This window comes from Hippopotamus amphibius, chromosome 12 (assembly GCF_030028045.1).
Source record: "Hippopotamus amphibius kiboko isolate mHipAmp2 chromosome 12, mHipAmp2.hap2, whole genome shotgun sequence".
Lineage (NCBI taxonomy): Eukaryota > Metazoa > Chordata > Mammalia > Artiodactyla > Hippopotamidae > Hippopotamus > Hippopotamus amphibius.
In genome coordinates this window covers 86,500,412-86,527,177 of record NC_080197.1, presented here as the reverse complement: position 1 = coordinate 86,527,177, position 26,766 = coordinate 86,500,412, and the positions used below count along the sequence as shown (strand labels likewise).

General features: G+C 38.3%; 1 protein-coding gene across 4 annotated transcripts in view; it reads left to right on the top strand.

The window, feature by feature from the left end:
* DIP2B (disco interacting protein 2 homolog B) overlaps nucleotides 1–26,766 on the top strand; it is a 215,580-nt gene that overhangs the window by 131,990 nt on the left and 56,824 nt on the right. For 2 of the 4 annotated variants that reach the window (XM_057703040.1, XM_057703043.1), the window contains 9 exons: nucleotides 2,001–2,126; nucleotides 12,366–12,578; nucleotides 15,289–15,444; nucleotides 15,929–16,051; nucleotides 19,392–19,589; nucleotides 21,122–21,213; nucleotides 22,951–23,061; nucleotides 24,389–24,512; nucleotides 25,124–25,233. In XM_057703040.1, coding sequence (XP_057559023.1) covers nucleotides 2,001–2,126; nucleotides 12,366–12,578; nucleotides 15,289–15,444; nucleotides 15,929–16,051; nucleotides 19,392–19,589; nucleotides 21,122–21,213; nucleotides 22,951–23,061; nucleotides 24,389–24,512; nucleotides 25,124–25,233 — 1,253 coding nt within the window. The remainder of the gene's footprint in view (nucleotides 1–2,000; nucleotides 2,127–12,365; nucleotides 12,579–15,288; nucleotides 15,445–15,928; nucleotides 16,052–19,391; nucleotides 19,590–21,121; nucleotides 21,214–22,950; nucleotides 23,062–24,388; nucleotides 24,513–25,123; nucleotides 25,234–26,766) is intronic. The other 2 variants (XM_057703042.1, XM_057703044.1) reach the window with 2 other exon arrangements.

The following is a 26,766-nucleotide window of genomic DNA, read 5'->3' as shown; positions in this document are numbered from 1 at the left end:
GAGGCACATGGGCTCAGTAGTTGTGGCTCTCAGGCTCTAGAGTGCTGGGTCAGTAGTTGTGGCGCACGGGCTTAGTTGTTATGCGGCATGTGGAATCTTCCCGGGCCAGGGATCCAACCCGTGTCCCCTGCATTGGCAGGTGGATTCTTAATTACTCTGCCACTAGGGAAGTCACTGCTGCTTTAAATTAGAATGAAGACGATCTCTAGTAGCTGATACAGAATGAATTCCAGGATATTATTGTTAAGTGAAAAAAAGCATAGTGCAAAATAGTATGTATCATATGCTACCTTTTGTAATTTACAGTAGATTAACTTAACAGACACCATCTTAACTAAGTAAAGTCATTATTACCAGTAACAGGACAGATGCATCTTGATATCTTGTTTGAAGAAGATACATTTCCTCTACGGTATTCCTGCCAAAATGTATAACCCGAATCTAATTATGAGGAAATATCAACAAACCAAAATTAAGGGACATTCTACAGTATAACTAGTCTGTACAAAAATGGTTGAGAAACTCTTCCAGATTATAGGGTGGTAAAGAGACATGACAACAAAATGTAATGTGTGATTCTGTATAGTGTCCCAGATCAGGAAAATAGGGAGAAAACTGTAAATGACATTATGGTGACAGTTGACTAAATTGGAATGTGGATTGTGGGTTAGATAATAGTTTGTATCAATTTTGAATTTATGGATTTTGATACATGCACTGTGGCTATATAAGAAAAAAATCCTTCTTAGAAAATACATTTCAGCAGTGGTTGGAATTAATCCTAAAGAAATAGGATTAGACGTGTGCTAAAATGAAAATACTAAATTATTCTTGTAGATAGTTGTATGAATAGTAGCAAAAATTTGGAAACAGTTATAATCATGGCACATTTATACAGTGAAATACTACACAGCTTATGCTGTAGGTCTGCATTTACACAGAAAGATATTTCTAGTTATATCAGTGAAGGTTTTTGGGTTGCATGAAACAGGATAACTTGGACTAACTTAAATGGCTGGAGTAGTTTATAGAAGTACAGGAACAGCTAAGAAATTCCTAGGAAAGGAGAGACAGCTCTGGGATCTCAATCTTGAAGTTCAAGAACTTTCTGTCTTTCTAGGGCACTGCCATTCAAGTGACTCCACTTTAGGAGCTGTGGTTTCTTGATTCAGAGTTTAAATCCCACCCCCCTCCCAAACGATCTGATTGGTCCAGCTCTTACAAGGGACAGGCTTTTTTAAAGATCATTTGCATATGAAGATTGGGCCCATTCCTTGAGAAGAGGAAATCATTGTGAACAAGGAAGCCACCTCAGATGTTATCTACTCAGTAGGAGTTTGTAAGAGTTAAAAAAATCAAAGAACAATACAAAATCCTGTGTATCGTATGATCCTATTTTGTAGAAGTGTAGATTGAGTTTGGGGATGGGAGTATAGAATCAAGAGTTCTGCCTGGGTATGTTAAGTTTGCGATTCCTATTAGACATTCAAGTGGAGAGCTGAATTCTTTTGTGGCCAGAGTGGCAAACAAGTACCATCAGCCCTTATATTTTCTAGATCAAAATCAGCTCTTCTATTCCTGTGGAATAGAACTGAGGAGTCTCAACCCCTTTCAGACAGTGAAGCAAATCCTAAGCTTGAAGAACAGAGAGAGTGTCCTGTAGGCACCTGCACAGCACGCATTCCATTCAGAGGTCGAGTCCCTACCTGGCCCAGATGCATGTTAGACTCTTCCTCTCCAGCCCACCGCCCTTCTCCATCAGCTCCTTCTTTGCTGTGTTAAGCAGTCTCATCATCATTCTGGGCTTCATTTTCCTCCCCTGTAAATTATCCCTGACTACCTCTTCTGTCTCTTTCATTTTCATTTTTGTTATAACACAAATGATAAATAAAAGTCACCTAAACATCCCTCTTTAACGATTGAGGCAGTGATAGTTCAGCTCACAGAACTAAACACTTTGAGAAGCAGGACCTAATAAATGCAAATGTTTAATCTTTCAGATATCCACACAGAAGCAGTTCAGGCTGCACTGGCAAAGCACAAAGAACAGAAAATGGCTTTGCCCATGCCAACCAAAAGGCGGTCCACATTTGTCCAGTCTCCTGCGGATGCCTGCACACCTCCCGGTAGGTTTATCAGAAACTTTCTGTCTGACAGTTACTACTTTGATGTTTCTTAAATGCATTCTGCTTTTTCTTTTCTGAGGTAGGAGCCAGAACTCTCCTCGTCATCAGAGGCGTATGAGAGTACACGCTGAAGGTGACAGGTTTTGATTGTTGCATCGTAAACAACACACAAAAAGAGCCCTTAAGAGTAAAGCTATTTTTAAAAAAAATTTCCTTTTGAATTTTCGACATTTCCTTGTTGTAACCTCCAAATTAAATAATAAACCCAAAGCTTAGGGTCTAAAACTATCCTTCTGTGGTTAAATATAATAGTTATTCTCCTTGACATCCAAAATATGACCCAGAGTCATATATGTCTTTAACAAATTTGTACTCCTAAATCAGATGCTTTGTCTCTGCAACAGTCACAGGAATATGTGGTCTTGGGACAAAATTTTCTTGTGTCATGAAAGAGAGCAGTCATGCAAAGTTATAATAAGTCTGGAAAACCGAAGTGTTTATTAATGTGTATATTAATATGTTTTGTATATGTTTATATATTTTTAAGAATCCACTTTCTGTAATAGGATCAGGAGATCAGCGGGAACTAAGATGCCCATCCCCCAGACTTGAAAGCCTTACCACCCCCCCCATCCCCCATAAATTCCTCTTTGAAGAGCAACAGGAATAACTTTGTTGTCTTTTCTATTCAGAATCTTTTCCAAAGTTTTACAAAAATTTGTAGATGAAACCCCAGACAGAATCTCCACGTAGGCCTCTGAGACTAAACACAGTAAACCTGCTTCAGAGCCTCAGTATAGTATCTGTCTCTCTACTGCCGTGCTACTGCTAATGACATTTTGGGGGGAAGATGTTTCCTGTACTGTTTTGGTCTCAGTGACTTACCTTGTCTTTTGGGGGAGATTCCCCAGGAAGGTTACATTTGTTGTGGTTGACTTTGATTCACAGCTATCAAGTTGAGCTATTCACACTGATCCTGTTCCCTGGCCTGGGTTTATATTAACAGTCTTCTCCTAGGTTTTGGCTAACTTCTCAGAGCATTTGGGTGTGCTGTGGGCTCATTAACTTTGTGTGCTTTTTTTTTCTTTACATCTGTGGTGTCAATGTGTTCGAAAGAGAAATAGTTCTGTGGCTTCAAGTGTTTCTCAAAACGTAACGCAGGCTACCTCTCACAGACCATCACAATGAGACATTTTGTGTCTATAGTGGTGCATACTTCCAGCCCACTCATTCAGAATCTTGGATGGCTTCCCTTCCGCGTTAGTACAGCACCAGTTGGGTCCTCATGGACAAAGGAGGCTCTCAGTTGCGTAGCTATTGCTCGCTGGCCGATTCTGCTGCAGCGCGGCTGAGGGTTCAATTGTAGTAAATGGCAAAGGGTAGGGAGCAGTGTGACTCGGAGTTCTTAGAAACAATCCTCTCCAGAACTGTACTAAAGAAATACAGTTTCACAGTACATAGTCTGCTCCCATGGCCTTGGGTGACATGTGAGAGTGCAGCAAAGGATCTTGAGAATGCTCGGAAGGAATGGAAGCCTTGTCTATCCCATTTCAAAAGTCATTGCCTGAGGGGAATTTACCAACTCTAAATCACAGCTATTCATTGCTGAATGAGACCATAGTCCTTTGGAATTCACCACAGGGCTCTGTATTTCTAAACATTACTGTTCTCCTCTGTCTGTAGCCTTAAAGATGTGGCATCATTTTCTTGATCACCTTATGGTTTAAATAATTTCATGATCGTAGATTCCGTCCTCTCCCCGAGACCTCTATTTAGCAGCACATAGTTGTAAAAACGTTTCCTATCCATTTATATCCTGTTTGGGGAACTCTGAATAGTGTGTGACAGATGTTAGTATGCTCTTAGAGACATCAGTGTTGTCAAATAGAAGAGGAATTCTCTCCCAGTATGAGCACTGAGAGCACCCCGCATAGCGGTTTTCTCACACGGCCCCCACATAGAGCTGGATCTTGATGCTCTCATTCAGCAATTACACACATGCCTGGGATGAATCCTGTGCTCCAGTGTGAGGGAATGTGGGAAGGAAGGCTTCTGTTAGCACCTTCCATTTGGGGGGATAGAATTTACTCTTCCCAAGTTAGGATTTGGATTCCATTCTCTCCAAGCATCTGAGAACCACCGGTTAGAGACTTGGCTACTGCACTTTAACCCTTTATCACTGTCTCCCAAAACCTGTTACAGCCTAACCCAGGGATGGCAGGTGGGTTTCATCTTGCTTATTTACTCTGACAGCCCCCAAACCCCTGAAGTTTAGAGCAAGTGCTGAAGCTACACTCAAGGGGTGGGGAGGAAGAGAATTGACAGCAATTATTGCTGGTTATAGGCTAATTAAAAAAAAAAAACAGATTCTAGGCAGCTATAAAAGTGACTTGGTAGATTTTCTTTTTAGAAAAGTTGTGCCATTCTTGCAGAGCAAAATTAACCTGAGATTTCACAGTATTTTAGTTGTGTTGTCCTTTGTGCACTATCTGAGAAGCCACACCGTACACACATCACAAAGCATGTTTCCAGTCAGAGCCCTTACTCTGCACATGCTGTGCCAGGTGAAGCTAGCTTCTGGGATACCTGCTAGAGCGCGCTGGCTGGTCAACTTCTTTGGGAGGCATCCAACACGTAACTATTGGAATTACTGAATTGATGAAAATTTAGAGCTGTTTTTGGAGGGATTTAACAAAAAGGATTTAAGGAGTAAACTATGTCATAAATCTTGGCTTTATTCCTAGTATCATATAGTCTGGAAAATATGATAAACAGCATGAGTAATAATTTGTCTTTTGTTCATAAATCCTTCTCAAATAATAAAATGTCAATCAGCCTAAAACTTGCTTATTGATATGTGCACTGATTTCTGTCTTGTGGATTGGAAAATTTAAATTCTCCAAGTTGGTAGCAATCTATGGTTCTTTTAGTGCCTGTGGCCTTTTTCATAGTCGTTTAGACTGCTTGAATGACTGCCATCCAGTTCCCTTTATGTGCTGAAGTCATTTACTAATGTCATGAGGCAATTACCTCAGCTCTTTCTCTGTAGGGGTTCTTTGTGTAATGCTATTACTCATTCATACAGATAAACACAATGCAAAAACTACAGCATATGTTTTTTCCCCTCTAAGCCTTTTCTGCAGCCACGTGGACTTACCCTATACTGCATTCCGAGGGTATGCAGATGAACAGATAGACCACGTAATGACCCCAAAGCACAGAAAACTATTTTGACTGGCTTGCATAGAATGAAGCTTAAAATTGAGAGGTCTGTGTCCACAGGCCTCTGCTTGAAAGTGCCTATAGTAGTAATTTATAGGGCAGGACAGGTAGAAATTTACCTCTGCATTTCTATATATGAAAATGATGCCCATGAACAGGCTGGGATATTGTTATACTTTTAACACACTTTAATAATGCTTTATAGAATTGTAGTATGTAAAGGACTTTCATATACCAGTGGCTGCGCTGCCTCATTTGTTCTTCATAACCAGCTACTCTGAGAAGTGGGAAGTCCAGATTTCTTTAGAGATGAGGAAACAAACAGGCTTATAGTCATTAAGTGGTTTGCCCCAGGTCATTCAGCAATTATGTGTCAGACTCATTTCTTGATTTTCCTTTTTACTCTACTAAAGTGTCATGTTTGGGAAGTCCTTTTTTAGTTAATAGATACTCCTGTATGCGTGGTCCCGAAATAGCTATGATTCCAAACAGATTGAATAGCTACTGCCTTCTGAGAGCGTATAGTCCAAAGTTAGACAGTTACCAACTTGGGAAGTTTCCTCCAAATATTCTAATTTTATTCAAAACCACAAAGTAAACAGATGGCAAATGAAACTTCTATAAACGTGCTCTAATTAATAGATTTGGATCTTTTAATAATGTACTTTCATTATTGGCATGCGTTATGAGCACAGCTCCATAATTACTTGGAAGATTAGTATTCAGTATTCTTTAAGCCAAAGCACAATAAAAACCCACTCTATCAGCTTGAATTTACTTCAATAGGTGATTGTAAAATTGAAGGTTTTCCAATTAAAGTAATTTCATAGTTACCATTTCTTGAGTACCTTTATGTACTAGTCAGAGGACCGAGTGCTTAACGTGTATTTTTTCATCATTTGTTACAGATGAGAAAACATATTTAAAGAGGCTCAACAACTTGCTTAGACATCTGTTTTTAGCTGTGTAGTCAGTTAGATGACCTGAAAACTCTCTCCTAGAAAGAGGGGAAAGAAAATTTCTCTTTAGAAATGCTAGAGAGAAGGTAACCAGCTTCCTTTTAAATACGTACAGAGCAAGAGAGGGTGAGAATGATCACTGAAAAATCAGTGTGGTGAGATGGGGCTGACTTTGGCTGCCTGGGGAGAGGGGAGAGAGTAAACAAGGGGCCTAAATTTTAATTACTATAAAGGTAGAAAAGATAAAACCTTGGACCTGTGTAAGTTTGGAAGCTGGAATTGAGATCCCCAGGGGGACTCGCATCTTTAGCAGAAGGGGAAACTAGAAAAAACCTGCCAGCAAAAGAAGACCTTGTCGAGAAAGCTTGCCTGATGCCTGGCCTTAGAATAGTGGGGTCAGGGACCTTCCCTAAGAATTTGTAGTCAGTAGGTATAAGAATTGAATTTCCATGTCCTGCCTGGTAAGAACTAACATTAGAAAGTGGTCCTAGGCTGATGATAACCTGGGGCACAAATGGTTTCTGGGAGGATACAATGTCAGTCCAGGGACTTAAGATCCTCACAGATAAAGGATCCACTGAATTTTCTTTTTCTTTTCTTTCTTTCGTTTTTTTTTTTTTTTAAGATCCATTGAATTTTGTGAGCAAACAATCCAAAAATAGAAAAAATCATGAGAGAGAATCAATAGAAAAAGAACAACAGCAAACAGTAGAATTAAGACCCGTAAGAATTGATTTGCCCAACAGCTATCAGTGGCAGAGCTAAGATCAGAATTCAAAGCAGTTTGATTTTTAAAGCTTATTCTCTAAACCACTTGGCATATTACCTCTCATTCTACCATACTGTCAAGTAAATGTTTTCTGCTAATTTTGGACCTCTAATAATTGCTGCATGTTTGGTCTAACTTTTCAAGTAGACAATAAGTTAAAAAAAAAAAAATCTCTTTTCACACCAATATTAATTGTAATATTAGTTCATTTTGTGAAATGTTTTTTCATAGACATGGGACAATACCTAGAAAACCAGTGTTTGGAGATCTCTTATAGGTAGAGTGACCCTGGAGTAATTGTTACTAGCGAGTGCTGTCTCATAAGTATCCCCATTTGGATGTTAATGGTCCGGTAACACATGGGCCTCCACTGATTAGGCTCTACATAGTGATTTTCAGCCCCAGCCAGCTCTCTGTGCACACAGGTTCCTGTGGGATACTGGAAAATCTCTTGGGTAGTTCTGATCATCTCCCTAACCTTTGTCTGGTGAATCAGTACCCAACCTGGTTGAGTTTAGTGCTAAATTAATCTGTTCAGAATTTATAGCCCAAGGTAGGTTCAGAATGGACTGCTTCCTGAACTAACCTTTTAATCTTCTCTTGCATATATGCTTTTACTCCCAGACTGCCCCTTCTTGGGTCTCTAAAGCTTTTCCTTCCTAAGCCTCAAGCTCTTTCTCTGCCTACATAGAAACTTCCTTTGCCTATCTTGAAGGTTCTGGAAGCCCTTAATGCCCCTGACCCACCAATGCAAGAGAACATGACACTTTCCTGCCTGATACCACCCCTTCCCACCTGCCCACTCCAAGCACACAATAATTTCTTTTCATGGGCTCCAGAATATTGTACACTGTCTTAATGGTTGTTTCCTTTATTTGTTCTTTGAAGCTCCCATTTTCTGGCCTAGTTTATGTGGCATATTTTGGGATAGTTGTTAGGATGAGGTCTTTCTCTCAGTGAATCTTGACCTACCTGCTGTTCTAAGCTGGTATCTGGGCCTAATTTGGGTTTCCGCTGTCAGAATCCAGTGGCAGGCACTGTCTTTCCTCCATATTCCTCAGGTTGTATAGACTAACCTTCAGATGTTACCATCCTCTCACCAAGGCATCTTTTTTCACACCTGCATACCTTTTAAAATCAGCTTTGTTGAATTGTAACTGACATAAAATAAACTGCACGTTTAAAGCATATACTTTGCGAAGTTTGACATAGCAAAACTGTGAGACCATCACCATAATCAAGATAATGCACATATCCGTCACTCCCCAAAAGTTTCCTCAAAATCCCCTTGTAGTCTCAACTCTCCCCATCCCCGTGAGATAACCACTAATCTGTTTTTTTCTGTCACTATACATTAGTGAGCATTTTCTAGAATTTCATGTTTTTGTGTAAATAGAATCATACAGTTGTTCTTTTTGGTGGATGGAAGATCTGACTTCTTTAACTCAGCATAATTATATTGGGATTCATCCATGTTGTTGTGTGTATCAGTAGTAATATTGGTGAGTAATATTCTGTCATAAAGATATACCACAATTTGTTTATCCTTTCAGTTGCTGATGGACATTTGGGTTGTTTCCCATTTTTAGCTATTACAAGTAAAGCACCTATGAACATTCATGTACAAATCCTTGTGTAGCTATATGCTTTCATTTCTCTTGGGTAGATACCGAGGAGTAGGATGGAAAAATAATATGGTAGGTATTTAAATTTTTAAGATAAACATTTGTAGACATAACAGATATATTTTCTACCAAGAAAAGGGGAGTCATTTCCACAAATGGCTGAAGAGTGCTGTAGCAGTTAAGAACAGTTAGTAAATTCAGGGCATTTTTTTTCCCTTAAAATCTACAAACGAATTGTTTATATGTTTCCTAATTGGTTGTAAGTGGATTTTAGGCTTCCGGTGATCAGTATTAAATGATACTGTGCTAAAATCACACCAGTTATAACTTGAAGGGCAAACCATGTTCCCAAAATAGTTTTCTGTTGTGTAGACCTATTATATTCATCATATACAAGAAGTTAGGCAAAGACTTTAGTGATGATGGATAGAAGTTTTGAGTTCCCGTTCAACCAGAGCAGAATCACAGTGGGAAAATAATATTTTTTCTGTTAATATTAATTTAATCTTGCCCAACTTTCTGCTAATCCATAACAATTTCGTGGGTGACAGTTACTTTTTTAAAAGGCACCAAATAACTTTAAATATATGCAGTTTATCGTATGTCAATTGTATCTCAATAAAAGTTCTTTAAGGACTTCCTAGGTGGCGCAGTGGTTAAGAATCCGCCTGCCAATGCAGAGGTCACGGGTTCGATCCCAGCTCCAGGAAGATACCACATGCTGCGGAGCAACTAAACCCGTGTGCCAAAAAAAAAAAAAAAAAAAAAAAAAAAAAAAAGTTCTTTAAAAAAAAAGTTACCAAATAAATGTATGAATATTTAAGGGACCTCGTTTTTATTTTTAAAAAGATATAGTCCTAGAGCAGTGCTTACGTTTTGTGTGATCTTAACGTGTGATCACATGTGTAAGCTTTGCACAGCCACAGTTTTGTGTCCATGAGGTAACATAAGGTAGGTTTTTCAGGGGAGAAGGGTACCTGATGTTTATTGGCCACCTGCTATATCCTGGCACTGCTGGTACTTTTCTGTAGCTTGTCTTGTTTCATGGTCTCCCGCAGTTAGCACAGAGGCAAGTTTCCTTAGCTCACTTGCGTGGCCCTTAGCAACCCAGTGCTGTCTACTCATCCAGCCTCATCTTTCATCACTACCAGTTTTGCATCCTGTGCTTCAGCTAGTCTCAATTCTTCCAGATCTTCAAATGTGCTGTTTCCTGTCCCCTCCTAGGTTTTTCACATGTGGTTCTTTCTACCTGACTCCCCTCTCTCCCTACCTCTGTGCCCCTCATAAGTAATTCCAGCTTACCCTTCCGGCCTTGGTTGAGGTCTCACTTCCTTGGGCACCTGCCCTGAACTCCTTTAAGACTCTTAAGTCCTGTTAGAGTAGGGACTGTGTCTTCTTGCTGTATTCCTACCAACTAGTGTAGTGCTTAGAGTATTTGCTGAGTGGACAGACAAGCAAACAACCTTCCCAGATGGTAATTTTGTCCCTAAGTCACATAGCTAGTAAGTGGTGGACCCTAGAGTTCAAATGGAAGAAGGACACCAAAGTCATGTTTTTTCCACTACGCTAAGCCTCCACACAGTTACAGTCACTAAACACTGTGAGGAGGACTGGCAGGCAAATGAGGTAATTGAATTGAAACAATATACCAAATTACATAATTGATCCAATATAGAAACATAATGAAGCCAATTTTCCATAAACCTAATCATGAAAATACTGGTTTTACTATCTTCTTGAAATTGAGTTATTCTGATTTTAGACTTACACAGATTAAAATAAATGATGCAATAAAGACAGCCTGGAGATGCAGTGGAGTTTATGGGATCCCAAGATGTATCATCCTGAAAAATACTTTATTCTTAGGGTCAGATTGACCTCATATAATTTTTTTAAAAAGCATGTTTGCAAAGACAGAAATCTCTGCCTCCCAAGGTACAGTTGAAATGTTAGAATATTTTCTTGGAGATTATACAAAAATGTTTACCTTAAGTAAAAGGTTACAGATGCTGTTAGTTTTCTTTCTCTGTATTTTCCTTTAATGACCCTTCTTTTGATTATAAATCTCTTTCCCTTTAAAGAGCCTCATTGCTTTACCCCTTTGAAGTCTGATCACTGTTTACCTCTCCAGTCTCATCTTTTGCCCTTCCTTACCTCCTCAAAGTCTGCTCCATTTACATAGAAGTACTTCAGATCCCTGACTGAGATGGGTGCCCTTCCTGTGAAACCCTTTGCTCACCCCATTTCTTAGCATCTATTATATTTGTATGAAATAGTCTGAGGAGTTGTGTACCTCCTGTACTAGCTAGTGAGCCTTCTTAGGGCGTTTACTGTGTCATAAGAATTCATACATCTCAGAATCCCCAGAACCTGGCAGTTCCCAGCACATATGATGTAGTAAAGTAGTGCATTCTTTAAAAAAAAAAAAAAAGTCTTGGACCTCAGATCATCTTCAATATGAGATAATAAGTCAGAGGTAGTTCAGAGCAGGAAACAAGGATGTAGTCGTTATTTTAACGTTCTTACTCCAGATCTGCACAATTTGACTTCTAGATTAAATTAGTCGTTTGTTGTTCGAATATCCATTCTCAGATGCTAACAGTGTTCTATCCCTGTTAGCTCTTTGGCTCTCTGAACCAAAGTAGAACATGGACCTACAGTTTCACCTGAATTAGGAGAAAGAGTTCAGCAGAACTAACCACAGGATATTTAATTTTTAAAAAATTGAATGCAATTCAATCCACAGGCCATAAATTATAACCCTCAAAATCATTTAGAAGGGTTTATCTGACATCAGACCAAATGCCACTCTAACTTGTACGCCTTGTAAGCTCAGAGCCCTGGAATAAATTCCTGACTTCTGCTTCCCTTGGCTATCCTATATTTGGTTGAACTTTTTTTTTTTTTCAATCTGCTTTTCTAATTTAGGCCTTATTTTCCCAAAGTCAGAGCCAGTCTAAATACAAACATCAGTGAATTTCTCACAGTTCTCTGACTGGGAATCAAGGAGAGAAATGCAGATGTGTGGCCTCTCTAGTCATGTTTGGAGAGCTTACCTGTGCCCTGTGACCAGCTAGCTTTTCCACTGAAACCATGAATGCCTCCAGGATGAGCATTGTTTCTTATTTCACATAAGAATAAGTCAGTTCCCCAATACCTAGTTCACTATTTGGCACCTTAGTTGTTTTACCAAAAATAAGTTTTTATATTTCCTGTCAAGATCATTTCCTTTTAAGTAGACACTAATTAATAAGTACTTGTGAAAATCAGTGTAGCAGCCTATCATGAGATTCCCTAATAAAGAGACTGAGGAAGATATAGAAGCACTTCAGCATTATTTTCAACATAAGGAGATAAGCCAGAAGAATTTAGATACTGATTAAGCTTAGAACAGAAAAACAGTGAATGACGTTTATTTAATAAAGTTCTAAAAGTGATTTTTAAAAAGAGCTTAAAATTACCTCTAGATTTTGGCTGCTGTATTTTTGCAGACTTTGTTTCATAAATCTTTCCTTGAGATTCTCAAGAAACTTTACATATTAATCTATCTTAAGAATATGAATGTTTTGCTGCTGTCAAAATTGATTGTGTGATCGATGAGAAGATCTGAAAGATCTCTGTTCTAGGCAGGATCGAGAACTTCTTTTTTTCTAATTCCACACAGACACGTCTTCGGCCTCTGAAGATGAGGGCTCTCTGAGACGCCAAGCTGCGCTCTCTGCTGCCTTGCAGCAGAGCTTACAGAATGCTGAGTCCTGGATCAACCGTTCAATTCAGGGATCGTCCACTTCTTCATCTGCATCTTCTACGCTGTCCCATGGAGAGGTCAAAGGCACCAGTGGGTCTCTAGCTGATGTATTTGCCAATACTCGAATAGGTAGGAGCTGGATCTACCCAAGAAACTCTAGTTATGTTCCATTTGGCTCCCAGTATCCAGGAAATAGCTTATGATTTGTATTAGGGTTTTCAGGGTGGCCTAAAAAAATAGAATCAGAAAGAACATGACAGTTAACGAGGCAAAGAAGGAAACACGAGCAGTACATTTGGAATGATGGAAAGTGCCTGCATTGTTGGTACATAGTATTGCCCACCTGAAGCCATAGCTATTTCCATAAGCAATACTCAAGCCGCAAGATATAACACCAGTCTTAATGTGGTTTATCCCTATTGAAGAATATTCCATCAAGTAAAAGGTGTTAAAAGATGTAACATCTTACATTTTTCCAGGATTGTTGTCTACAGTCTCTCAAACAAACAAACAAAAAGCATTAAACCTGAGCAAATTCTGGGCTAAGACAGTATCAGTGAGACCCTTATGTCTTTAACATAAAGACTGGATTTATTGTCCTTGCTGCTGCGTTATTGCTACAGCACAAGTGTGCAGGCTGAGAATGTTGGTACTCTGTGAGCTGCTACCTGCTGCCAGTGCTCCTCTATGGAGTATAGCTTTTGCTTGGCTCTGCTTTGTGTTTGTGTGTATGTGTGTGTGTGTTCTAAGAGTCTGTGACATCTGCAGATAAAGATACAGTTCAGATCTCTGCTTTTGCTTACTTAGTTGGTGCACATAGCACTAAGTGATGTATGTGAACATCATGTGTCTGTGATACTTTTCCTTTTCTCTTGACAATGCATTTGCATTTTGGTATCTTTATTTTTATATCAGTGACCTTCCTGTTTTACCTTATGTATATATCTTTATTCTATGAATTGATTTCCGAAAAGAAAAACTTGGAAACCTTCCACTTCAAGTCTATGATTTTTCAAGAAAATAGCTACCTTGAGGGTATGCTTGCCCACATTAAAAGGCCAAGTGCCAACAGCTGATGGCTTGCCCTGCGCTCTTAGCTGTGCCCTTAATTGACTGAACTTCCCGAAGCGGCTGCAGATGAGCACGCTCAGCACCCCTGCTGTTGGGAGGGTGAGCAGCAGGGCCACGGTGGCGTCAGGTTTTACTCCCTCGTTGTCTAAGAGCAATTTCACTTGTTAAAAATGTTTTCCTGATACCCAGTTAACTTTATCTGAATTTTTGTTAACAAGATGATTTCATCTGACATCATATCTCATATTGCTTCCACTCTGTGAAAAGTTATTGGTTCAGGAACTCATAGGAACCATTTTATGCAACACTATTGCCTTTTGGATGTCTGCGCTAACAGAAGTAATTCATGTTTCTAAAAGAAAAATTTGCAAATACAGATAAAAGGAAAAATAATCTACAAACTCACTTCCTATGGATAACACTTAAGTGTTATCACTTTCATGTGTCTCCTTCTAGACTTTATTTGCATATAAATATGTAAGGTTTTGGTTTTGTTTTACAGAAATGAATCGTACTAAATATAACGTACATAACCTGCTTTTATTAGCAGTGTGTCACAGACATCTTTTATATCATTAATATAGAATTATGCTGTTGTTTTTTGGTTTCAAAGTATGCCACTGTATGGCTCTGACCTGGCTTATTTCAGCCATTTCCCTATTTTGGACATTTAAGTAATATCCAGTTTTTTGCTATTATGAAACTGGAATGAACATCCTCGAACACACAACTTTGTGTGTTTGATTATTTCCTCTTAGAATGTGTTCCTATAAGTGGAATTGCTGGGTCAAATAAAAATGTCTACTTTTAATGCTTTGTTGCTACATTATCCTACAGAAAAAATAGACTGCAGTATACTTGTGCTAAGTATTTAAAGCTTTAAAAAATATTAAACTAGTAACTATAGGCTTTAGGGGCTAGAGACCTTACTCCCAAATTGATTTTAGAAATTGTTTATATTATGCTTTTTCCCTTTTTCATAGTTATGAATAGCCTTTCGTTATGCTTGTGAATTTTATATTTTGCTTCCTCTGATTTTCTTTTTCTTCTTTTTTTTCTTCTAAGTTTTTTGTAACATCTCTGTTGAATGGCTCTCTTCTAATTATATTATTATTTCTTTATAGTGAGAATCCCTACACAAAGCAGAATATAACAACGCTGTTTAGCCATGCTTAGAGCAAGGGAAGAACCTTGTCTGTCAAGTAGATCCAAGTTGCCTATGAGTTATTTATAAAATTAAAAGTGAATTTTATCTGGTTTTCTTCATCTGGGAACTTGAGCGATCTGACCTACTCCCAAGACACAATTTCTGTCTTGAGTGAAAGAAGAAACATAGACAAACCAACATAAACATGAAGAAATGCTCAAGAGACTAGCATATTAGTAGCCACAATGATCATACTTTGCTTTCATCTTGAAGTTACTTGCAATTTTTATTTTATTATGGTTATTTTTATAACATTGGGTTTCTACCAGACTTTCTGTGTAGAAAAGAACTTTTCTGAGAAATATTTGATATGCGATTAGTCTTACTAAAGCTGCTGAAGTTCTCAAAAGTAATAATTTTAGAAAACTGATATGCCCTTGCTTAACCACTTCCTCTCTCATTATATCTTGCTAGTAAAATGTGATTTTAAAGGTTTTATTAAAGCTAGTGTCCTATTTATATAGTTTTCTTTCTTCTTAAAAAAATAAAAACAAAATTTAGAGATTCTTATTTTTAATGCTAATGTAATATAATTCTAAAATTTGTTTTCTCCCCTCTTAGAGAATTTCTCTGCTCCCCCTGACGTCACTACAACTACCTCTTCTTCGTCATCATCTTCCTCAATACGCCCAGCAAATATTGATCTGCCCCCATCGGGGATCGTTAAAGGCATGCACAAAGGATCCAACAGGTCCAGCCTTATGGATACAGCTGATGGTAGGCAGCTCTGTTTGGTGGCTAAACAGGGCGGATTAGTTAAAGTGAAAAAATTCAAATTATAAACACCACTACCTGATGTCCAGCAGTGGCAGAACTATACTGTGATTGACCTACTCACACAAGTCATCTTGAGATCCGTCTTTTCAACAGTCTGCACTGTAGGAGCACTGACACTTGTTCAAACTTTGTCTGTACTTTCAGAAAGATACTCTGAATGAAAAGTATGGAAAAAGAAAAGAATTCTATGAGAGAAAGGGAGATCAGGTGAAATCTTTAAACAGTATTAATAATAGCAACTTTTTTTTCCCTATTGTCATAAAAATTATCATGTACATATTTGTACCTGTTTGGCCCTGTTGAAATAGAATGAGACTGTGGACAAAGGCCAAATATCATTAGAAATACAAGCTCCTAAGAGAATGGAGGAACTGAAATATCCCTAAAATCAATTAATTTTAACTTCCCATTTTTTCCTTTATAGGTGTTCCTGTCAGTAGCAGAGTATCCACGAAAATCCAGCAGCTTCTCAACACTCTGAAACGACCCAAAAGGCCTCCCTTAAAAGAATTTTTTGTGGATGACTCTGAAGAAATTGTGGAAGGTAGTGGTAATAATACCAAACATGTATATTCCTTAGAATTTCGTAAGCAGTTACTACATGTTAGGTATTATAGGATTTAAGGATGAACAAGGCATCGTTTTTGGCTGAAAGAGTTCATAGCTTTCTGCTCTTTATATTTTAAATCTCAGGTGAAAAATAGAGAGGAGGGGGAAAGAAAGGCAAGGAGATAACTATGGAACACAGAATTATCCTTGGAAATATGCTTTTTGAAATTAGGAACAAACACAGTTTTAAAAATTATCTATATTTGGCATTCTCCTAGAATAGGAGTGTCAAATTCGATCTCAAAAGTTTGCCCATTCTTTTTTGATATAACCCAGTCGTTTTGTTAAATCAGCCGGTATGTATCTGCTTTAACATGGTCGATGGTGAAAAAGGTTCATGAAGTACAGTCACTTCCTTCTTCCTTCATGTTGTTGTTTACAATTTAGACAAAACATATACTACAGGTGAAAACTGAGTTTGGTCAATAAGTATGTATCAACTGGTACGGCAGTTTGGGACAGGGAAGAATTCTGTTTCATCTGTGTGGTTAGGAAAGGCTCCCTAGAAGAAGTGGTAAGAGTGATTTATTCATTCAATAATTTAAAAAATATTTAGGGATAAAATAATATGATGTCTAGTATTTAATAGAAGGATTGGGAGGGGACTATATGGGGGCACAGATGGGATGAGGGTGGCCATTTGATAGTTATTGAAGCTAGGTGACAAATAGATTACCTAACAAAAGCTTTTGTCCAAAGAACTAAGCCTTGCTAGCTTTGCAGTCCATTTTTAGGTCCTGAGACTAAGAGCAGGCTTTGATCACATCAGACCTTAATGGAACAAGGCATGTTAATAGACTAGATCCAGTCTTAGCCCACTTTGTGCAGCAGAAGGAGACAACCAACCTGACATATGAGGTTAAGGTGAATTTCTGTTTCTTTAGGAGTCATTAAACTTATTGAACTATGGTCATCTTTCTTGATGGACGGATATTTTCAAGGTGTTTGTGCCAGCAATAGCCTCTTCAGTCTTTTTAGTACTGTGTATTGACTAGGCAAATGAAACTCAGGGTTTAATAGAATCATACTTGAACAATATTCATTGGCAGAATAGAGCTGACAGCTTTCCACTGATTTTAAGTAGGCAACAGTTTTTCATTTAAATGACTATTACCTTTGGAAAAGAAAAATACTTACATGCCTTTGGAAGTCTGGAAGAGTGTGCCCCAGGGTCCGCATTGAGGCCTAATGGATGGCAATTAGGTACAGACTTTTATGACCACAACTATGCCTACCATATATACAATCTGTCCATTAAAACCAAACTATTTATTTAGAATCACCCATGTTTATTTTTATACTTAATCTGATGGTTTAGTGTCTGGGAATATGCAAATGTTATTTACCTAGGGTGGTGAGTTGGGAAGTGAAACTGTTAGTTTTGTATCAGTAGAAAAATGAATGAAGACAGTTTAAGTAAGTTTCCCCATCCTGTCATTAAATTGATCTGTAAAATACAGTTTATTTCATATTTCATTTGCCCTTCTAATACTTGCTGCTCATTCCATCTGTTCTCTCTTCTGTGCTGCTTCTCTCATCTCCTACTCACCTAGCTAATCCCTACCATTCCTTTAAGACTCAGCTCGGGCATTACCTTCTCCAGATGGGGACCCTATCCCCTAAGCTGCGTGGTGTGGCCCTCTTCTCCCCTCTCTGTACATATCTCTGTCACGCACTGGTCTTGTTTATGTAGCTCTGTGTATGGGTGTGTGTCCCCACTGCACTCTGGGTACTCCTGGAGGGCATGGGCTCTGTACTCCTTGTACTCGGCATTATTAGAAGCAATAAATGTTTGTTCAAAGAATGATATGTGCAGCATTTGTCTTCTCAATGTTTATCACATCTTGTGCACATAATTGGCACTCAGTGAATACTTGACCTTTTGTTCCATGTGTAAATTATCTTTCCAGCTATGAAAATACAGGATTTGTTTTTTTTGCTTTTTAATGTTTGAATAATACTTGTTTATTGTAGAAAAATTAAGAGGACTTTACTTTTCTTTATGTGAAAGAATATGAAGTATTATTCACCTCCAGTTTCTAGAAATGACCATGTTAATAATCTAGTGCTTTTATTTTTTCTCCCCGAAGTTCAGTTCAATTTAATTAACATTGATGGAGCAAACATTATGTATTAGGCACTATAGGCAATAAGAGGAATGAGAACCATGTCTTCTCTCAAAATGCTCTCAGTCAAGGGACTTCCCTGGTGGTCCAGTGGCTAAGACTCCACACTCTCAATGTAGGGGGCCCAGGTTCGATCCCTGGTCAGAGAAGTAGATCCCACGTGTTACAACTAAGGGTTTGCATGTAGCAACTATGCACGTGGCAATGAAGGTCCTACACGCAGCAACCAAGATCCCGTGTGCACAGCTAATGGTGCAGCTAAATAAATAAATAGATAGATAATTTTTTTTTTCTTTTAAAAGCTCTCAGTCAAAGGGCGGGGGTGGGGTGGGGATTATACAGTAGTAGAAGCTCTTGAGTATCCTCAGTACTTTAATAATTAGAGTGTGCTAGCTCACACTGTGGAAGCAGTAAGGAAGAAATGACCAGAGGCAGCTTCTTAGGGAAGGTACCGTTAGAGCTACATCCTGAGAAGGATGAGTGCAAGTTCATAAGGAGGCAAAGGGATTGGCCATATGAGATTTGTGCAGAGGTATAGAGACATGGAAGGAACACTGTCATTCATGCCCGTTATCTGCCTGAGTCCAATATGACCCTGTTGTATAACTGTTACTATCCCCATTTTACAGATGAGGAAAATCGAGGCTCAGGTAACTCATTTTGCCGAAGGTCACTCTAGGAAAAAGTGAATGTAAACTTGGGTTTTCTGATTCATAGTTCAATGCTTTTTCATTAAACATAACCTGGTGAGGTGGAAACTGGCTCTCTAACATTGGACACAAACTAAAGATTTAAAAACAAGTTTACTAAAAATTGTAAAATTGCTAAATGGAAATTTATGCTTTGTGGGGTTTTTTTTCCTTTTTTTTTTTTTTTTTTTTTTTTTTTTTGTATATTCAGGGATTTGCTTTGTCGGGGTCAGGATTTGTTGCATAAAATAAATATAATTTTACAATTATGTGGGGAAATGAATTAAAGCCCAGTTTGTGGATTACTGTTTCTAACGATATCCTTTCTTTTCTCAGAGTGAGTTTAAGTCAGATAAAAATAAAGGGAAAGGGGAAATATATTTGAGATTAGAGACCTAAGTTGTGTTGATTGGTATTTGTATTCAGATCTTATTTTCATAACCTGTTGGGTTTTTTGGTGCAGTACCTCAGCCAGACCCCAACCAACCCAAGCCTGAGGGACGGCAGATGACCCCTGTGAAGGGAGAGCCATTAGGAGTCATCTGTAACTGGCCTCCTGCTCTTGAGTCTGCCCTGCAGCGCTGGGGCACCACTCAGGCAAAATGCCCCTGTCTGACTGCACTGGACGTAACAGGGAAACCAGTTTACACTCTTACTTACGGTGAGTTTATAAGAGTCCAGTTCCTTCCTTTTCTCCTAATAGTTCTTCAGGTTATCATGGGTAATGATTTTATCTTGCTGTTTAGCAGTTACTGGTCATTGTGTTTCAATAGATCTTTTTTTTTTTTTAATTTCTTTTTATTTTTTTAAATACATCTTTATTAGAGTACAGCAGATCTTTTAAATTATTTTAATAGGATCCTAAGTTCTAAGTACAGCTGTTGTTGCCAAATACTTTCTTTTGCTAAAGTGACTATTGCAAGCCAGCTGATATTGAAAAGAAGAAAGAGACTTTGTAGATCCACTGATGTTTAAACATTAGGAGAGGATTTTAGGAAGGCATTTGGGCAGGACTAATGGCATATGATAAAAATGGCATATGATAAAAATCAGGTAGTTTTATCTAAAAATTGAAATTGGTTACTTTTTAGATCTTTGTCATTTACTTCTTCCTGCCTCTTGCATATAATAGGCACAAAATTCTATGATGAACAAAGAATCAGTACTTTTCCATGTAGTTTTGTTTTATAAATTTTTAAAATAACTTTATTACTTCTTTTTTTAAATAACAAGAAGAATGGATTCAACTTGGGCTGTGAGTTTTGTACTGGTTTATTCAGACAGATTCCTTTTTCCCTTCACAAGTGGTATACATTGTCCATAGACTTCCATATAGAATATTTTAGAGAAAGAGTGTTTATTTAAAGAATTGTACAGATTGACATGAGTTTCCATCTTCGATGCCCCTCTGAACGAGTTGTGTGTAAAACTAACATATCTATGCAAAATAAAATGATTTCACTTTCTTCAATATAAAATAAGAATTTCTAAGGGTGGTTAGGGAAAGGAGCAGGGAGAGGGAAACAATAGGCTTTCCCCCCTAAAATTGTTTTTAGCATGCATTTCAGAAACTGTACATTAATCTCATCCATATACCCTTTAAGAAAGCAGTCAGCTAGCCAAATCTTTACATGTTTATGTAACATCTGTGAATATATCCACGTTTCACATAGTTAATTTCCATTTTATTGTCTGTTTTCACTGAAGTACAGTGGTATGGAATGCTCAGTCATTTGAGTCATACTTGTGCTTTGCACTTACTTCAAGTGTCCAATACCATATGTGTAAGAGGTTCTTCAGAAAAAGCTTAGAAAGAAGTTGTCTTCTAGTTTTCAGTCCTGTGATAAAAAATTGTTTCCTTCCCTGTAAGTGTGATCAGCTCACATCAAATTATTTCTAAAGATGTTCAGATTGCTTCAGAGAAGAATTTGAAATATTATCTATATCAGAGTGAGCTTTTGGTGATATTTCCTTTTTTTTTGCTTAAAGGCAGGACTGGCATTCATAAACTAGAGTGACTGTTAAGCAGTTTTTGTGGGGGAGGGCCTCTCTGTGTTTTGAGGGTGATGCTTGTCTAATGTATCATTTGCTAGTGGCTGTTATCTTATTCACTGTGCGGATGAACTGATGAACAGAATGCCCTCTTGCTGAAGTAGGCGTGTGTTTTTCTATATGACTATTTTCTTTTTCCAGGAAAGTTGTGGAGCAGAAGTTTAAAGTTGGCCTACACACTGCTTAATAAACTGGGGACCAAAAATGAACCTGTATTAAAACCCGGAGACAGGGTAATTGTTCTGTTTTGTTTTGTTTTGTTTTGTTTTGTTTTGTTTTGTTTTGTTTTGTTTTGTTTTGTTTTGTTTTAGGGAGGTGATGTTTTATTGTTTTCTGGCATGGACATTCTGGATTTTTAATGTACAACAGCACAATTTATATAACTCTTACTCTTAGAAAATGAAAATGGTTTGGTTCCAACCCAGATTATAATTCTTGCATTTATAGTTTGAAGGATATTCACGTGTCTTTTTACTAATGAAAATAAAGAGAAACCTAAATCTGTAAATAAATATTTCAATATTTAGACAACAAAAATAGCAATCAAGTTTACTCTTTGATTTTTTTGCTTTGAAAAACGTCCCATAAAACTTTTAAAACAATATTCTGTGGTTTTATGTAGAAAGGGAGGGAGACTCATGTTACTTCTAAGAAGAAACAAATTGACATAATTTCTTCTTTAATTGGAGGTGACATTAAAACATTTTTTTTCAATATTTAAAGATTTTTTCCACTTTCTAAATAAAATTACTTCTAACCATCAAACATTACTTTTCATTTGGAGTTGTAGAATGAAACACCAGCTACATACACAACAGAGTTCTTTTTAATGGACTCATGATTACAGAATCTCCTAAACTAGCCTTTTAAAAATATTAATAATTCTGCATTAGGGCAAAGGGCATCTAAAGTATGGCTTTTACTTTTAAGTATGACTTGCGAGTGTATGATAATCTTCCCTGAACCCTAAGAAGGTAATTTTGTGTCTTCCTAACAACATGGACACTTGTGTGCAGAAAGGAAATAGGTTTTTTAAATGTCTTGTGGAGTAAGTATTTTTTTAGAACTCTGGAAGGTTCAGATTGAATTTATCTTGGGAGTGAGTTAAGAGAATTTGAAAGTGAGAAAACAAAAGTCCAGTGACATAATTTAAGGTTCAAATGTCAACCTGTGAATATCCAAGCAAGTAACAAACTCCACAACAATCGTGACTTCTGCGTTTTTGCATTCCTTGAGGAAATTAGGAAGAGTCAGTTATGCCTGTGATGCATTACAGGTGAGATCACAGGTTTGAACATATTATGGAGGTTTCACTGTTTCTCTTTTGTAAATGAATTAACTTTATGTTCATAATGGTTTCTGCCAGTATTGCTTACACCTATTACCAAATGCCTTCTTGCTAGAACATTTGCATTGTTGGTTAAGTAAGAGTTAATGCAATGAATTACTTTTTGTTAAAAGAATTTCTTACTTTTTGTTAAAAAGTAAGAAAGCTTAGGTTTGCCCTAAGGTGGTAATTGAGTCCATCAATTCTTGTAGGTTCTCTCTGAGAGATATAAGGCTTATTCTTTAATACGTTAGTCTATCTAGAGAGATCCACCATTTTTATTTTATTGCTTTAGGCCTACACTACAGTAAATTGCCTTAGGTTTTATAAGTAATTAACTTACTATTTAAAGTGAGTTGTTTACTGCTAAATCACTGATACAATTAAAATGAAAAATTCTTATGGTGATGGTGATGAATTGCCTTATATTCCCCCGACTGTGCCTAGTATAATCATGGGAATGACAGAGATCTTTTTAGATTTGTGCATCCTTCTCAAAAACCTAATTTTCTTTAGGCTATTAAATAGTTTGATTTCTTTTGCTCATGATAAATGTCATATATAAATGTATTACTTAGACAGTGACACTGAAAGCACTAGTCTGCTCTTATTCCTCTATATTGAATGTCATTATGCATTTTAGGTAGCCCTGGTTTACCCCAACAATGATCCAGTCATGTTTATGGTGGCTTTTTATGGATGTCTCCTGGCAGAAGTGATTCCAGTGCCTATAGAGGTACCTCTTACCAGAAAGGTAACATTGCTAAATTTAAGAGAAATTAGCCTGATGTGACATGGTGGGCATTGGGTTCTTAGATCAGTTGCCTCAGTTACAACATTAAAAACAGTCTGACCATTTTCTTAAGTACCTAGGTTCACTTTCTAAAAACATGAAAGTTGTAGAAAATTTATTTATGAATATTTATAAGTGTCATGAAAATAACCTATTTTCAACTAAGATAGGATTTTTATAGTATTTTATATCACTTAAAAATTATGGGGACATACTTGACTTTTCAACAATTACCATTTATAAAGAGTCAATCTTGCTTCAGAGACTGTAGATTACCCACATTTACAATAGTTGAAACCTTTCTATAAAGGGATTTCCCTTAACTGTATCATAACATCTAGGATTCCCATTAAGTCAAGGGTGATGCAGTAATGCTGTGTTACTACTCTGGGGTATAGAATTGACTTTACCAGCACATCAGCCCTACTAAAATGAAACATATATAGAAAATGTCAAAGTGTACCCGAATGATTACTCCAGGAGCCGTTTGGCCCTAATTTTCTCATGCGGTTTATTACTGAGAGTTGGTGGGGAAGACAAATATGGTGGAGACTATGGATTTACAAGAAAAAAAATTATTTTCTGAAAGTAATAAAAAACAAACTGGTAGCATCCTGGAAACTCTAGTTGATGGGATATGGTATCTTTAGATTGGTCAGGAAATCATAGGGTTGTTCTTAAATTATTAAGTTGGCAGTGTTTATGTGATTTCATAATGATACTTTTAAGATGACATTTTAATGGAAATGCTTTAGGCTATATCTTTTGATTTTTTTCCTCTGCTGTTTTTGTAAGGCTTAAATCTGCCTCCTTTAAAACAGAATGATAAGGAGTATATGGACTTGGGTATAACCATCCCATTCACTTTCATGGTAAATTTGGACATTTGGTATCCATTTACATTATTTTATTCTGAACTGAATTGCTTTGCTTTGGGGTTTGGGGGTATGGCTAGGTCAAAACAACTTAACTGTGTTCACTTTTATTTCATTTCCTGAGATTAAAAGAAGAGTATTGCTGACCTTTGAATAAAATGGTCACATTTGGCTGGTGGAATTCAGCATTAGCAGTGTCAGATTAATAAAATATGATTTGCACTCAGGAAATCACTGTGTTATAGAAATTATTTGAAAGAACATATTGTCACTGGATTTTGACAACTGCCAAATACCAGGGGGCTTCCATGAATGTATCACACAAGTGCCAGAGCGTTACTAAGTGTCAGGTTTTGGGCTTGGGTACACTCACTGTTGGCTCCCCTACCTTGCTCATTATATTTTCTCCACAGGATGCTGGAGGGCAGCAGATTGGCTTCTTGCTAGGAAGCTGTGGTATTGCCTTAGCTCTTACCAGTGAAGTTTGTCTAAAGGGATTGCCAAAAACCCAGAATGGAGAAATTGTACAGTTTAAAGGTTAGTAATATTTGTACCTGAATTATCAGTTAAAAATTAAAGCTGAGTGCTTGAATTAGTGTTTTAATTTAATAATAGCTAAGTATTTAACATATATTTTGTTATCTAATTCTCACAATCTTATGAAGTAGGTACCATTATTATCCCCGTTTTACAGGTAAGGAAACTGAGACACAGAGAGGTTAAGTAACTTGCCCAAAGTCACAGCTAATAAATGGCAGGGCAACGATTTGAATCCAAATCTGTCTGATTCCACAGCCCACACCCTTAACCTTTATGCTGATGGTTGGAAAAGCTACCACTCTGTTCACTAAAGCTAAATGTTACATGTAGAGACAGAGGATAGACCACTAACCTCAGTGGACTTCCACTGGCAAATGGTCCTCCCAATTGTTGAGGTAATGTCAAGGCCTGGAATCAGCATGTGGAACGATTGTACTTTTGAAAGAAGGTATAATTGTCTGGTGATTTATCACTAAACATTAATAAAGTATTTTACTGATTATAACATGACCTTGATTTGGTCTCTCAGTATTTAAAACGACCAGTTCATTGTGAACGCGTACCCTGATGGGTTAGGCAATTCAATTTTTATTTTGGGTTTGATTTAGGTTGGCCCCGACTCAAATGGGTTGTAACAGATTCCAAGTACCTTTCAAAGCCACCTAAAGACTGGCAGCCCCACATCTCACCTGCTGGTACAGAACCAGCATACATTGAGGTAAGTCCTGGGGCTAGGACATACATTCTGGCTTTTCCTTTGGCTTCGATTGCTGTCCCACAAAATTTAAAACTAACTTTGCAGTTGTAATGTTAGTAGATCCCCCTGGTTTGTTGGATTTCCATCTTTTGGCTTGTAAAATGCCTTACAGTGGCCTTTCTATTCTAATTATTTGGAACATAAATACATATTCAAGAGAAAGACAGCAAAGAGATTGATCCTTGTCATATAAGAGAGTTACAAAAGACTTAGAGAAGTTCAGAGGTTTAAGAAATGATTTACTGGCAAAGAAACTGGCAGAGATATTTCTTTGCTGCTTTGGGAACGGGGGTGGTGGGGGGTGATGGGAAGCGAGAGACTGGAGGAATGAGGAGGGAAAATAGCTGTGCGTGAAAAGAACAAATTTAGCAGATAAAGAGCAAGAAGAAACAGATGGCTAGAGGGTTTGATATGGAAGGTTAGTGTAGGAACTTGATTAATTGATAACATAATTCAGTTGAGGGATTAAGCCCTACTGCCTGCCAGGCACCAGTCCTCACAAGTACCTGTGGGGGAGGGGCAGGGGGCTGTTATTATACCTGCTTAGTAGCTGAGGAGACTAAGACTTAAAATAACTCAAGTAACCAACCAAAGGTTTGTCTAAAACCATTGAACTCAAAGATGGCAGAGCTGGAACTCAAATCACATCTGTTTCACCCTAAAAGCTATGCCCTTGAGTACTCTGCATCTTGCTTGAGACGTATTAGTAAATGCTCACTAACTGCTAAATTAATAGACATCAGTAAATTAAAAAAAAAAAGTTTGGGGGAAAAATCCACCCAACCTAGAGCCCTATAGTCATAACTTTGGCTATAAAAGGGAAGAGAATGGGCGGGAGCTTTGAGAGGTAACATGGTGATGCTGGATGGAGGGAGGATGGCTTTTAAAGATGGAAGGGAGGGGCGGAGTCAAGATGACAGCGTAGGGAGGGGCGGAGTCGAGATGGCAGTGTGGGAAGACGCAGAGATCGTGTCTCCCCACAAATAGGTTGCCGGAGGCCTGCGGGGGACCTGAGGCCCAAGCAGACCGTAGGAACCCGGGAGCAACCGGGAAGGGCCTGGGGGAAGTCCGGGGTCAGGGAAGGGGAAGCCGGACGGGACCTGTGTCCCTGGGGGGTGGCTGGGTGAGGGGGGAGGTTCCTGCCTGGAGGGACCATTGGGGGCTGGGGAGATCCGAAACCGCAGTTGGGTTTCTCCAGACCAGGAGGCCTGCTGAGCTCCTCAGGGGGTTCCTCCACCCTCCAAGGCCCTCTCCAGGCTGCCTTGGTCCTGGGGGTGTGGGAAGGAGGGAGGAGGGGTGAGGAGGTGGAGAGACGGACAGGTTGGGGTGGGGGCTTTGAGATTGGCGGATGGGGAGTCGAGAGGGCGTTTCACCTGCCCTCTTGGCCAGGGAGGCTGACTGGGCTCCTGGGCCTGGTCCTTCACTCTCCAGGCCCCCTCTCTGCACGAGGATCCTGGGGCGTGGAGGGGAGGGGGATGGGAGGTAGGGGGGAGA